The 14,129-nt window shown below is 40.7% G+C and overlaps 1 protein-coding gene across 4 annotated transcripts in view; it reads left to right on the top strand.

Annotated features, from left to right (window-relative positions):
- The first annotated feature begins 230 nt into the window (after positions 1-230).
- The window catches only part of Lrguk (leucine rich repeats and guanylate kinase domain containing), a 103,870-nt gene continuing 89,971 nt past the window's right edge, over positions 231-14,129 (top strand). For 3 of the 4 annotated variants that reach the window (XM_046455130.2, XM_058582828.1, XM_058582827.1), the window contains exons 1-4: positions 231-544; positions 6,209-6,316; positions 8,505-8,586; positions 11,764-11,864. In XM_046455130.2, coding sequence (XP_046311086.1) covers positions 239-544; positions 6,209-6,316; positions 8,505-8,586; positions 11,764-11,864 — 597 coding nt within the window. In that variant the 5' untranslated portion in view covers positions 231-238. Of the gene's footprint in view, positions 545-6,208; positions 6,317-8,504; positions 8,587-11,763; positions 11,865-14,129 lie in introns of those variants that run through there. The other variant, XM_058582829.1, reaches the window with a different exon arrangement.

Raw genomic sequence — 14,129 nt, 5'->3', positions numbered from 1 at the left:
GGAGGAGGGTGGCGAAAAGAGGAGACACACAAAAAGAAACAAAGCCAGTGACTGAACTGAACGGGCTAAAAAGCGAATAATAATAGAAAAATGCAGATAAAAAGAACTCAAAACCAAGGCGAGCGGCCGCGCGGGAGGAGGGCGAGCACGCGCGGCAGGGCGGGGACTACAGCCCCCAGGATCCCTTGCGGCCCCGCGCCCCCCGGCATTAGTCTCCTAGGCAACTCCGCCAAACAAGATGGCGGCCTCCGAGGGAGGTCCCCAGGGACCGAGAGCGCCTTCTCTCCAGAGAGCCTTCAACAGTTTACGAACTGGATCCCCGTCGGTGATGCTGCACTCAGAAAAAGAGCGCTATCCTTGTTGGTCTTCTTTCCCCATGGGGCAGAAACAGAAAAGCACTTTCAGCAAAGACTCCTCCTACCTTCTCCAGCAGCTCATTCACCGCTATCAGGAGTCGGAGGCGGAAGGAGAAGACTACCAGGGCGAGCCCGAGGGAGAAGGGGAATCCGAAGAGTCCTCCGAGTCCGAAATGCTGAATTTGGAGGTGTGCCTTCTCCCCTGCCCCTCCCTCCCTGCCTCCCTCTCCAGCCGTCAGGCCCTGCCGCTGCCTCGGCGGCTCCCCGCGCACCCCTCACCAGCCCCGGGCTCGGCCCGTGCTCCCGGGCTCCAGCGCCCCTGCCGGACGGCGCAGTCCCGCTCTTCGCTTCTCATTTCTGTCACCTGTTTCTCCACCCGCTGCGTGAACTATCACCAAACATCTTTCTTTTTCGTTGACGTATTTGATTTCTTATGAGTCAAGTTACATATAGCATCGTTACGAAAAGAAGTATGTATTTGAATGAGGGTTAGGGCTTTAACGTTTTCAAAAATCACACCTGGACAAAATGATTGCCTTATTGTGAACAGGCAGAATTCATCTCTGGCATCCCCAGCAGCTGACCTGTTTCCCGTGACTGTGTGAAGTACGCTCGCACTTTCCCCCGGGTTGTGGGGTTACTCTCTTGAAGTAATCTAAGTGCTCCCTCAAACACTAAGTGACTTAAAACGACTTAAAACTTTCATGTATTGCTGCCAGGGACATATGCCTTATGTGAGTGAATGAGGCGGGGGTGGGGGGAGAGAGGTGAAAAGTGTAGAATGTTCAAACAGCCAGTTTACTGGGGCGTATTTCACAGATGTGCAGAGCCTTCCCAGCATTTTCACATGTATTACTTGGAGTGGTGGCTTCACCTTCCACATCAATACAAATTCCCTTTTCTACAATTCTTCTTTTGTCCATCTCCCAGTTTCTTTCTTCCACTAGCTTCCTGTTCCCCTCTTAGCCTTCTTGTTCCTTTTCATTTCTCATCAGATCATTTTCTTCTCTTGGCTTCTAATAAATTCTTTACTTTTTTTTCCCGAAAACAAATGGATTTGTTTTCCTTTCAATACATAGTTAGGTTTCCCCTCTTGGTTTTGACTACCAGGAGACTCAGAATCAATATTTTTCCTAATTTCAATAATTTTCTTTCCCTTTTCCTCTTCCTTCATAATATAAAGTGCTTCAAATTCTTTTTAGAAGTACACATAATAATTGGAAATAGAATGTTTCCAATATCTCCATTCTGTATATTCTTCTTGCTTTCCCTCTTAGCATCTTTGTGTCTTTCCCTAGTCACTGTTGTTCCTTGGAGCCAAACATGTTTCTCTGTTAATGACTATTCCCTTTCACAAACTCCTGCCTTTGTCTTATTTCTTCTCATTCTCCCCTCTCTAGCCTGCATGTTACTGATTCTACTATTAACTGTTCGCATTCTTCCCTCACTTGGGTTCCTCTTCTTTAGTAATGTCCTTTTTCTATTCACTTTGAACAATTGGCAGTGTTTTCCACCTTTAATCCTCCATTTTATTTTTCTTCTTCTACTTATGCTAGTTAGCACTTTAGTCTTGCTTAAATAAATTAATTGTAGGAAGTTATTACTTTGTTCATATTTTGTTGATTTACTTTGTTTGCCACCTTTAACAATAACTGTTGCAAAACTGTAGCAGTGTTTTTGCAACTTTGAAATGTTTGTATGGTTTCCACCAGCTTCCATCCCAGAGGAATTCACAAATGAACCACCAGTATACTTTATTATTCTAATTAACACATGCTCTTCAGCTATGGGGTTCATTAGTACCAATGTTAATCTGTCTTCAGTATGCCATTAACAAGCCATAGAAGGAGTTGACTTGAACTAGTTATTCCTTTTTGGCTTGTAGAATGTGTTTAGAAAAAGTTCATTATTTCTTCCATTTATGTTGGAAGCATTAATATTTATTTTGGGTCCTCACATTCTATTTTGACTTTTCATAGTATTGTTTAAATTTTAATGTGCTGAATGAACTAAAAAGTTTTAAAAAGAAACATTTGGCCATTCATTCTCTGTGATTTATTTTCCTTGTCTTAGCCTGATTGAGTTGTAATGCTAACATGGTCACAGTGACTATTGAGTGCCTATCATTGCAATTAGCCTCAAATTTCAGAAGCCCTTATGAATTTAAGGGAAGCAGTGCAGTCCATCTACTCAAAGCAGTGCTTTTGGAATGACAGATTTGTGTTTGAGGTTTGGTTTAATGTTTTGTTAGTGTGAGATCTTGACCAAGTTACTTAACCTCTTTCTGACTCATGCATAACATGAGGATTATATTAAGGGAATTGTGAGAATTAAGTGAGATGCTATCTGTAAAATGCTTAGCCTAATATATCACTTATACTTTGTAAATAGAATAAAGTTTTACATGTTTTTATCTGCTTAGTAGAGTCTATTAAGAGGTTGTGTGTGTGGTGCTGGGGATTGAACCCAGGGCCTTGTGCATGTGACATAAGCCCTCTACCAACTAAGCTATATCCCCAGCCCAAGGTTTTAATGAGTTTGACCTTCATCGAACAAACATCAATGGGATGATTGCTATATAAGAAGCCCTCTGACTGTGTAAAGAAGAAACAGCAAGTCCCCAAATCTGATGCATGAAAACCACACTTTGTCTGTAACTGAATGTGGGTAACAATGCCTACTCATGAGATAGTTATGAACACCAAATTTAATGAATCTATTAAATATGATACAACATAATTAACTATAACAAAATATAATAAATATAAACCATAAAGTGTATAGCATAGGATCTCAAGAAATTAAAAGATGCAGTAAATAATAGCAACAGTAATGGTAGGAGAAGGTGAGAAAATGATGGAGGACATACGTGATCTCTGCTCTGGAAGTGAGGTGAGCATGTGAGTGAATCCTAGCACTCAGCCTCTGTTGGATCATACACCATATCTCCTGTTTGGTGAAAGGTGTGCGCGGAGCAGCTTCCTACTGAGGAGTTCCAGGTGAGAGCAGAAGCAGCAGCCGTGGCAGGGCCAGTGTGGAGGGCTCTCTGCTGTTGCACAGACTTGATACTCTAAGCAGTGGGGAACTGCTCTGATGGCCAGTTGGGGTTAGATGAGAGGTCGGTAAGACGGTAAGAAGATTCTAGCAGTGTCTAGAAGAGTCTGGATTAAGGCAACAGCAGTGGGAATGCAAAGGAAGATAAAGATGAAAGGTTGCAAGATATTTAAGATGGGATAGTTACTAATTGAATGTCAGTGGTCTGGGATGACTGCTGGGCCTACGGGTCACCATCACCATAGGAATCAGGGACAGGTGGAGCTGTGCATTAAGGAGGTAGATCTAGGAGCCAAATGACTGAAAATCAGGGGAGTGGTCTCAGAGTAGATGACTTGGGGACATTTTGCATGGGAGCCTATGAGGTCATCAGGGAAGACAAGGGAAGGGAAGGGAATGACCAGGAACAGAATCTTAGGGCTACAGTAATTTTAGTGACAGGCAGAGGAAGAAGAATCAAGGAGTAAAAGTGGAAAAGGCTGGTCAGAGAAGTAGGAGAAGAAAGAAGAGCTATATAATGGGGAACCAAGGCAAGGAAGAGTCTCAGGAACGTGGATGTAGGTTCTGCCACTGATAGATTATGTGGGAAGAGGCCGGTAGAGTTCTCATTCTCTTTGCTTATTTGAGGAAAGCATGGTAGGGCCAAATTATGGGAACCTCAAAGGACATGGGAGGAGGTTGCTGGGCAGTCTTGCCTAGGGAATCTGGGAAAATGCCTACAGAGTGGCCCATCTCCCTGTCACAGTGACCTCAAAAGACAGGCATCTACCTACTGTAGGAAGGATGGAATGCCATCACATTTTCAGGGAATGGGGGTATGATGGGACAGGTGAACTTAAGCATCCAGGTAGAAAGTTTGGGACAGGAGTTAATATTCTCCTGTCTCCATCCCTTCCTGGGCCTTACAGAAGACATTGCCACTTTATTTAGAAAGAAATAGCTTCCCTTTTGTGAACAGGTTGTTTGGAATGGATGAGTGAAATATTAAGATGTGAAATTTCTGACATCAACCAAATACAGCAACTGTCATTTAATGGGGACACTTGTTGGGTTCCAGGCACTACACTAAGAATGTTATATATGTTCTTTTTTCATTCTCCCCCAAACACTAGACATAGGAGAGGAAAAGCTTTCCCTCCTACCTTCCAGGTTTGATAGCAGGGCCTATGAGATAAGCTGACAACAGGTAGATGAACTGGAAATCAGCATATAGATTTATTAATTTTAATATTACATGTATGGGGGCATCATAGGAACTAACAAAAGTGAATACCCTCCCCCAAACAGTGAGATTTGAGAGTTTAAATGCCATGTTTACAGGGGGAGGGGAGGGAGGCTGTAGGCCACTTAGAGGAGAGTGAATGCTTTTCCGGAAAGCTGCAGGGGCTCTCGCAGAACCCAGGAGGTAAGCTACCTGTGACAAAGTGTGGTGTCAGCTCTCTTCTCCTTTCCTGTGAGAAGGGTCAGTCTTCTCTGGTTGGAGCAACTCCCAGGGAGGGATTCATGACAATTGAGTTCCTTTGGGAGGATCTGTCTTTAATAGATAAAAGGAATTTGGAGAGAGCCCCTCCTTGCCTGTGCTGTTTTCAAGCACCTTTAGTTCCAAACAATCCATATACCAAAGCAGCGTACTTTGGAGTGGCATGTCCAGAGCTCCTTCAAAGAAAATAACACTTCCTACTAATAAATGAAGACATAAAACTCTGCGAAAACTTGACCCCCCCAAAGTCACATATCCAAAATGGCAGAACTGTGGTTTGGCCACACCTGCCCAGTTACAAAGCTCGTGTGCTGTCTTCACATGGGCAATATGTGCATGGACCTATACTCATGTCCTCAGTATTCACAGCCTCAGCTGCACTGTGGGCTCCTGAATTAAATGGAAGACCCAGAAAAAGGATATTTTGCTATTGTGGTTCATATGCTGCTCATAGGTACACCAGTGTGACTTACATGGTTACCGTATTTTCTGTTGTGCTTTGCTCAATGTTAATGCATTGGTCATTATGGAATTGAAGTCAGCACAAACATGACACTGACCTACTTGTTAGCTCTTCTGTTGTCATTATTGGGGCAAAGGCATTTCTGGCTACCATTTGGTCCATGAGATGTGTATGGATCAAGGATCAACCTCCTTATGAAAAGGATTGTCATCCTTTAATATACCTTTTAATATATCTTGCAAATTATATTAATCTAGCAAAATTGGCCAATGGGAAGGACCTGCTTTCTACAGTAAGAATACCAAATTTAGAGAAATACTTTACTTCATTTGATGTAACCATTCTTTGGGGTGTGGGTAGGTAGTTAAGTATAGAATTGCCCGGGGTCAGACAGATTTAGGTCATCTCAGCTCTGTCGAATACAGTTTCATGCAAGGTAACCTCTGAACCTCAGTTTCTTCATCTGTTAGATGGAGGTAAGAATACCCGCCTGAGGATTGATGGAAGGGTGACTGAACTCACACACAGTGCCTGCATTGGGGACCACTCACTCAGTGGCTGCCATTACTACTGATGGTGGTGCTTCTATGACCACTGTGTGTTCACTCAACTTTGAATGCCTAGTACAAGAGACTACCTGAAAAATCAGTGGCAATAAAAATATTAATTTGGTAGATATGTATTTAATTATACCTAGTATGTGTGTGTGTTCAACATAGAATTTTCTTTGGGGGTGGCAAGTTGTGGAGGGCACAGCACTGGGTATAAAATATGCTAAATAAATTTTAGATATGACAAGACAAATTGTTTCTTTTCTAATGAGAATCCTTTCTTTGCCTCTTTGTCATTTTACAGGAGGAATTTGATGGGGTTCTGAGAGAGGAGGTTGTGGCCAAGGCCCTCCATGAATTGGGGCGCTCAGGTCCGGGGACCGAGCAAGTCTACCTCAACCTGACTTTATCAGTGAGTGTAATGGGATGGTCACTGGCATGACACTGTCGAGACCATGTCCATTTTCTTTGGTGCTCGTAGATGTTATGGTGACAGAAAATCTCAGGGCTTATCATTTGATGAAGATGAATGATGAGATAATTATGTAAATATTAGACTTCAAAGAGTACTGGTCAGGTCAGGCATTAGCTCCCCAATTCCTTCATTTCCAGTCTCTTCACACTCTATTTCTTTCATCTTAAGTAGCCTGTGTTATAGTAATCAATGATTTCTTTCCAAGAAGTTGAATTTGATTCTGTAAAACCAGAATCTTTAAGAATTTTCTCTCTGATCAGTGAAAGAAGCATTAAAATTTATATCTGAATCCACGGGAACCAAGGATTTTGATATTGACTTCCCCTCCTAAGCATGTCAAGAAATAAGTAGCTTTGAGCTATATTTTACTTCTCCCAAAATACCTATCATTGAAGAAAAAAATCTATTCTTATTCATCACTTTTCACGATTTCAACCCTCGTCATAGAGTGGCCCCGAGCCTTGGCTCCAGATTCATCCTAAGAGGAGCTGTGGGAGCAGACTGCTCAGAGTGAAGCTTCTTTTCTCATCCTTTTGCCACAATCTTAGGAATCTCGCTCTTTTTGCTTCCTTGTGTGATAAAGCATTAGCTATTCCTTGGAGATCCACAGAGTAAATACAGATCCGTAGGTGAAGAGAGCACCTTGACAGTTGACTTCAGCGCCGTGGCCCGGCTCACTCATTGCAAGGCCGGTCTGTCTTGGATTTGAATTAGTAAAACTAAAGACTGTTTTCACCTGTGCTCATTTCATGGCGTGTCCTTCGAGGTCAGCCTATTAAGGCTGTAATCTTTTACTCTTGTCACTTTAAAACATTTATGTAAGACTCAGCCAGCCAGGCGATAACATATGGGGAGCACCCTAGGCTTCTCGCACTGTTAGGCACTGCAGTGGCATGATTCCAGCAGCCATTACCCCCACCCCCCACGGGTCCCTTTCAATCAATATTCTCCTTATGTATGTAGTGCCATGCCTTAAATTGATCTACCAAGAAGAAAAAAAGGCAATCCTTTAAATCTTATTTCAACTGAAGGGACTGAAGTTCAACTTATTTTGCCACTGACCTCCTTACATTTGAGGTATTGCATGTTGAATCACTTGGCCTTAATAACCTGTCTTGCTGAATACACTTTCTGGTTCAGTGATTCCTCACCACCCCCAAGTCTCACTTAGGTCGCACGTTATTTTTTGCTTTCACCTATTACTTGTGTACATATCTTCTCTCCTGCCAAAGTCATACATTTCTTAAGGGCCCACTATAGCTCTATTCCATTTCTCATCATGCCAGCTCCCCACAATGACGTCTTATACATAGTAACCATTCAGTATTTATTTATTGCTTGTGGAGCAGCCTTTCTTAAACAATTATTATTCTACACGAGAATTTGCTTACAATGACTTCATTGCTTGTTTTTTTTTTTTTTCTTCTGACTCTGATGATATGACATAAACCAATCGTGTAAATCATTGTTCCGCAGGATCAAATTCCCTAATCTCACTTGGAGTTCCCTAGAAACACCAGTTTCCTAGATCCAATTTTGTACCAGGACTCAGAAGACTGGAATGCTGCTTCTTTCTACCTTGCTTTGTAATTTCAGGTTACTTACATACCTCTTTGTACCTTTTATTCCTCATCTCTAAATTGACAGTAATCTGCCCTTCAGATCTCAGAGATGTGTTTCGTCCTTGAGATTATTGGGAAAGAGCTTTGAAAACGAACCTGTGAAAATGTAGGTAGTATTGTTATTAATGATCTTCCGATTAGGCGTGAACTCTCTTTAAAACTTAATTTAAATTCTAGGCATTGCTTTTTCTTCTACTAGATAAAAGCTTTGTCTTTATTGCTATTTTTTAAATATAAAACTCTGTGCTAAAGGTCTCCACAAACACTGCTTTAATTTGCCTTTTCATGTTGTATTCATTCTTTCTAATACCACTGTTTTCCTAAGCTATTATTTTTTTCAGAGGAATATAGTCTTATTTTTTTTTAATGGGGTCTGTTGTCTTTTTTGAGATCCTATTAATAGTAGACCTCAGATTTTGTTTGCGCATTTCTTCCATATTTTTGAAAGAAATTTGGAAGGCCAAGAACTAACCTGTTAAAGTCTTTTACCTTGATTTCCTCAGGGCTGTGATTTAATCGACGTTAGTATTCTGTGTGGCTACGTTCACCTACAGAAGTTGGATCTTTCAGCGAATAAAATTGGAGGTATGTGATTGTCATTCTGGTAGATTGATTACTAAATTATTTGAAAATGTAAATGTTGCAGTATGCAATATAGTTTAATAACACTAAGCTTGATATAGTAACTTGTAGCTCAGTTCACATGTTGATCCTTTGCTTTCCACGTCCCCCACCCCAGGCATCAATGACCGAGAATGAACAAAAAGGCTAAAATCTGCAATATTAAGATAGGTTTGAGATGCACTCAGTGATGCGTTAGAGAATGAAGTGGAATGTTCACTTTTTTCCTTGTAAGAGGTTGATCATTACCTCTTCAATACTTCCTGTTCTTTACTTCTCTTAGTAATTTAGTACCCATGAATTCATATTTTCTTCCCTCTAGTACATTATTTTCTTTACTTTGCTTTTGCATTGATATTTTAATCCTGGCTAGCTACTTTTGTTATTATTTGAGCCTTGGGGAGTCACAAATGTATTTTCTCTCTCTTTTGGCTGTCTCTCTGTGTTTATTGATTCTTTCAACTCCATCATTTGTAGTTCTATATATTTGTTATGATACCTTGTTCACATTTAATGAAATTAGTACTACAGTTGTCATATATTTTCAACACTTGATCCTCCTTTCTGATTTTCTGATCTTATTTGATGTTAACAGTGTGTGCTTTTTCCTTTAAACTCCTAGAGAAGTAAGCAAATCATTATTTCTGACCTGCTTTCTCCACTGATTTTCTTTGTACTTGCTTCTCTTGCCTTCTTTTTTAAAAACGACAATTAGAATGTTCCTGATGTGGTCTTCTCTGTTTCATGTTCTTTCTTTTTTAACCCCACGTGTGATTCTGAAAGTTAAAATCCACCCCTTTCAAGGGCTAAGAAATATTCCAGCCTCTTTTAATTTTTAAAATGCTATTGTTTTAAGAAGACTTTTCAATAATCTTTTTCAGTCTTTATAAAACTATTGTGGAAAATTACAAACAGGTGCAAAATAGAACATTGGAATGAGTATTGAGGTTCAGTAGTTATCAGCCCATGGCCAATCTTGTTTCATCTATACCTCCCCGTCCCACTTCCCAGGGTTATGTTAAAGTAAATCCCAGATGATGATTAATCATATCATCAGAAGGACTTTTTGTGTTATGGACAGGAGTGCTCCACCTACCCCATATTTCCAAGATTGATTTCATTTTCTAGATAAGAAATCACAGAGTAGGGGGAGGCTTTGGCCATAGGAACATACTTGGCTTTGCAGCGAGGGAAGAGACTTGGCTTCATATCCTTGCCATTTGAGCAGAAGTCCACAGTTGAGAACTTCCTCTTCATCTAGACCAGTCTTCATTGATCCTGTACAGCCCCTTCATTATTCCCATGTGACCATTTGACATTCATCCAATGTTTGAGATCCCACTATGTGTCAACTACAGTATATTTTTCTATGATGATGTTTATTAAATTTCAGCTTTTATCAGAATCATCTGGAAGGGGGGTCTGTTAAAATACAGATTCCTGGGCCTTACCCTCAGATATAGTAGATTTGGGGTGGGATCTGAGAATTCGCATTTGGACTAAGCTCCCCTGTGAGACCAGTACTGCTGGTCCTAGATCAGACTTTGAGAACCACTGATGTAGACATGAGGTGCTCCTGCCATCTGGTGGACAAGGAAGTCACTGCACCTAGTAGGGACCTCTCAGCCTGCTTGTGACCAGGGATTATTTCTGCCACAATGATTTTGAAACATTGACTCTCTCCAGAGTAGGACATGTCCTCATCATCTCTTTGTGTATATTTAAGTATTGATGCTGATTCTGCTTTAAGACATATCTCACTGGTAGCATTTACCTGCCCACAAAAAGATCTGCTCCAACAGGAGTCTGGGGCCCAGTAGAAGTTCATAGAGGTGAGACCATTCCTGACATGCATCTGGGCTCAGAATGGACAGGTAGATGCATATCACAGAGAAGTTAGTTACTCCTTAGGTTTCCTCTCACAGGCAGCCTTCCCTGGTTGGTTGATAAATTTCTAACCAAGTGATTATGTCCTAGTGTACCATCTCTCTTAGAACCATTTACATTTAGGGGATGGTTTAGTCCAGAGAAATGAAGTAGAAATTGGTGGATATTTTCTCATTTCAGTGCTCCTTGAGAAGGGAAGATGGCAGGAGGCCCTCTCACACTGCTGCCCATATGCTTCAGGGAAAGGCCTGCTGCCCCATTGTTCTACCCAGTCCCTGTCTCTGCATGTGTCTGTGCCACCTGGTGAAGGGCAGACGCACTGCGTGTGGCTTTGGTGTAGAGGTTCCATTCTCCCACTGGGAGCCATCCTCTGAGGGGTTGTAACAGCTCCTTCTGTGCTTCTGAAGGAGAGGGACAGGAGTTGCTGTTCTTGGTACCATTTTCATGTGGAGAAATGAATTACTGGTGTCCACAAGGCCATAACCCTTATTGCGATTCTTCTAGATCTCTTCCTTCTCTAATTCATTCTGCTACCCTGAGTGCATCTGTCACAAAATGGCAGCGAACGGCAAAACAACCAGTATGTTTTATATCTAATTTCCATTAAAGTCTCTATCCACATAGAGTCCTTTACTCTGTATTTAAGTTTGAGGATATCAGCTTGGGAAAAAATGCAAAATTTAGATGTAATTTTGAAACAATCCAGAATAAAAAAATAATAGCAATAATGCTTGAAATAACTTCAAATAATTAATGAGATTTAGGATTAAGTCCAACTAAAACAAAATTGAATTTACAACAAAGAGAGTTTCCTAATTGTGGCATTTCCAATCTTCTGAAAAGACCTAATTCAGTTATTTAGGGGCTAATTATCAAGAGGATTATCTAAGGCTTTAGTTTCTCATTGTTTCCTCAAAGGCTGGAAATTTTTGAAGCACATAGGCATAAGCAGATTGTGGGAGAATGAGCAGGAACATGCTTGAGGCCTTGGCCATTGGTGGTCCTGGAAGCAGGGAGAATGGAAGAGGTAGACCAGCCCTGGGAAAAAAGGTTAAATTGTTGCTGCATAGAATTTCCACACTTTTTTTTTTTAATTTCACACACTCCTGGTTTTACCCATTTCATTCATCTGTAATATTTAAGATGTGCTTATGACGAGCATAATTAAAAAATATTCTCAAGTAACATCACTGTTTTTAATGACTTTTTCTCGTTATTCTGTTGGCTTACCTATTCTGTATCTATTTCCCCCAGATTTGTCTTGTGTGAGTTGCATGCCTTATCTTCTAGAACTTAATGCTTCTCAAAATAAACTGACTTCATTCTTCAATTTCAAGCCACCCAAAAATCTCAAGGTACCCTTTATCAATACACTAATTACATATGTTGCGTGGTTTGCAAAATACATTTAATAAGCAAAATAGCACTGAAATAGAGCATTTGAAAATAATAAGATGTAGGAGTAGTATGTCTGAATTGATATAAAAATGAAATATTTGTGAATCATTTATTTTGCAAAAGGGGGATGGACTATCAAAAAGAGTTTTTTAAGGAAGCTTTGCTAAAACCTAGTGTTCAAAGGACTAACTTACTTCTGTTTTCCTCTTGCCCTTTTTTAGATAATTGTCATTGCATTTCATTATAGCAAGTAAATTTTTTTAATATGAAAAATTTTGTATCTGTACAAATTTCCTTGGGGCTCCAATATCTCCCTGTTTATTTCTCCAACATTCACTTTTTTGAAAAAGAATGCTTTCAGACCTTCCTTCTTGTTCTCTGGACTTGCTCTTGCACTTCTAAAGCAGAAATGAACTCTCTGTGGTCTGGGGACAGTTTGCTCTGCCATAGAGGGGCGTGTTTCCTGCTTTCATGTGTACCCAAGTCACCTGTGGTTCTTGTGAAGATGAGATTCTGACCTGGCAGTTGGGGAGTGGGACCTGAGACAGTGATTTCTAGCCCCCTTTCAGGCACTGCTGATCCACGGACCCTACTTAGATAGAGAGGTCAGAGGGGTGGTTCCCGAACTTTTCTGCCCATCAGAGTCACCTAGGGGAGTTTTAAGAACTACCAAAGCCTGTATCCCCTGCCGCAGACTGTGCTGACAAATTTGGGAGTCATTGCCACAGAACTTGTGATTAATTTTCTTCTATTGAACTTTAGTATTTAATAAAAAAAATCTTAAAAAATGGACATCAGCTACTGCCTTTTTAAATCTATTCATGCTATCTTATTTACAAATTCAATTAGATCTCAAGTGTTCTGAGGCTTGCACAAACACGAAAATGTTCTAAATGAATAATCTGACGTTGTCCTTGTCAGTGAGACTCCTTGATTTTCTTCTTTGCTTCATATCACTCCGTTTTTGTCAGTAGTACATTTTCCTGCTTTGAAATTGTAGTTATTCCTAGGGAGCCATTCCTTGGTCCAGATAAGCCACATTAGGTGCGTTTTTAGTACTTAGTATTGAGAACGCGGGTCTTGAGGTCATCGAGAAGTGTGTTTGCAGAGCTGCTTTGGTTCTCCTCAGCTGCCCCACTCACCTTGCTGTGAGCCCAGGGAAATCAATCATGGCAGCACCAGGCTGTTCCTCCGTTCACACCCTACCTTGCCCCCACCCCCCACAAAAGACTCCACAAACCAACAAAAACAAACCATATGCCCCATCTTTAAGGTTCCAACTTCCTTGAGCATTAAGAGCAAACATATTGGTGACTTTAGAGACATGTTTGCCAAGTGCCAGAGTGCCCTGACCAGGGCTATCAACCCTGTGTGAGCTCTGTGCAGACCTGGGAAGGAATGGTTGAGGACTTTCCAGTGTTATCAATGCATCTTCTTATTTAACCCTCCCAAAGAAGCTGTGAGCCAGCTGATTCTGTCCCATTTTATAGATTTGGACATTCAAGTACAGAAAGGTTAAGTATCAGCCATTACTGGGAGGTAGGGAACTGAGATTGAGCTCAAAGCCTGAGATTCCACAGCCCATTTTTTTTTTTCCTGAAAATCAGGCTTGGGTAGAACTATGTTCCCTCCTCTTGAGAGGATTACTTCTTTTTCATTTCATTTCTATGAGCTTTGTACTACCAAATTGAAAGCATACATTTCCTTTATAAAGAGCAGGGGCTTACACATGTACTCTTTTTGTATTTATAGAATGATTTTGCTTTTAGTAGGTGGAAAAAACCATTAATTTGATTTGATGGGTACTTCCTGTAAGTTCTAGTTTCAGAGCCCTATCATGACCCCTTCAAAGTCTCTCAACACACCTAACATCATAGGTGCATAGAGGGCATAGTGTTGGCAGATAGTTCTGACAGAGGTGTGTGTGGTTAGATGGCGTGCTACAGCACAAAAGTGAAAGTGTCAAGTGAGGTAAGCCCAGACAATGATGTTTACTTCCAATAATTATATTATCATTAAATAGAAGAAATTATTATAGAAGAATTATTATATAGGTTATTATATAGAAGAAAAAAGTGCACATTGAACTCCATTTACATCATGCGAAGCTTACTTGCCTCATAGTATGCCTTTTATGTATCCGCCATTCCTCTAGGTACAAATTTGTGGTCAGAATTTTAACTTAATGTTTTATTTGCACATTTCTATTCTTTCACACGGCC

The sequence above is a fragment of the Marmota monax genome, unplaced genomic scaffold (assembly GCF_021218885.2).
Source record: "Marmota monax isolate L192 unplaced genomic scaffold, Marmota_monax_Labrador192_F-V1.1 WCK01_AAM20220418_F8-fsc00131, whole genome shotgun sequence".
Classification (NCBI taxonomy): Eukaryota; Metazoa; Chordata; class Mammalia; order Rodentia; family Sciuridae; genus Marmota; species Marmota monax.
Note: the sequence above shows the minus strand (reverse complement) of the source record. Positions and strands in the feature narration are given on the sequence as shown.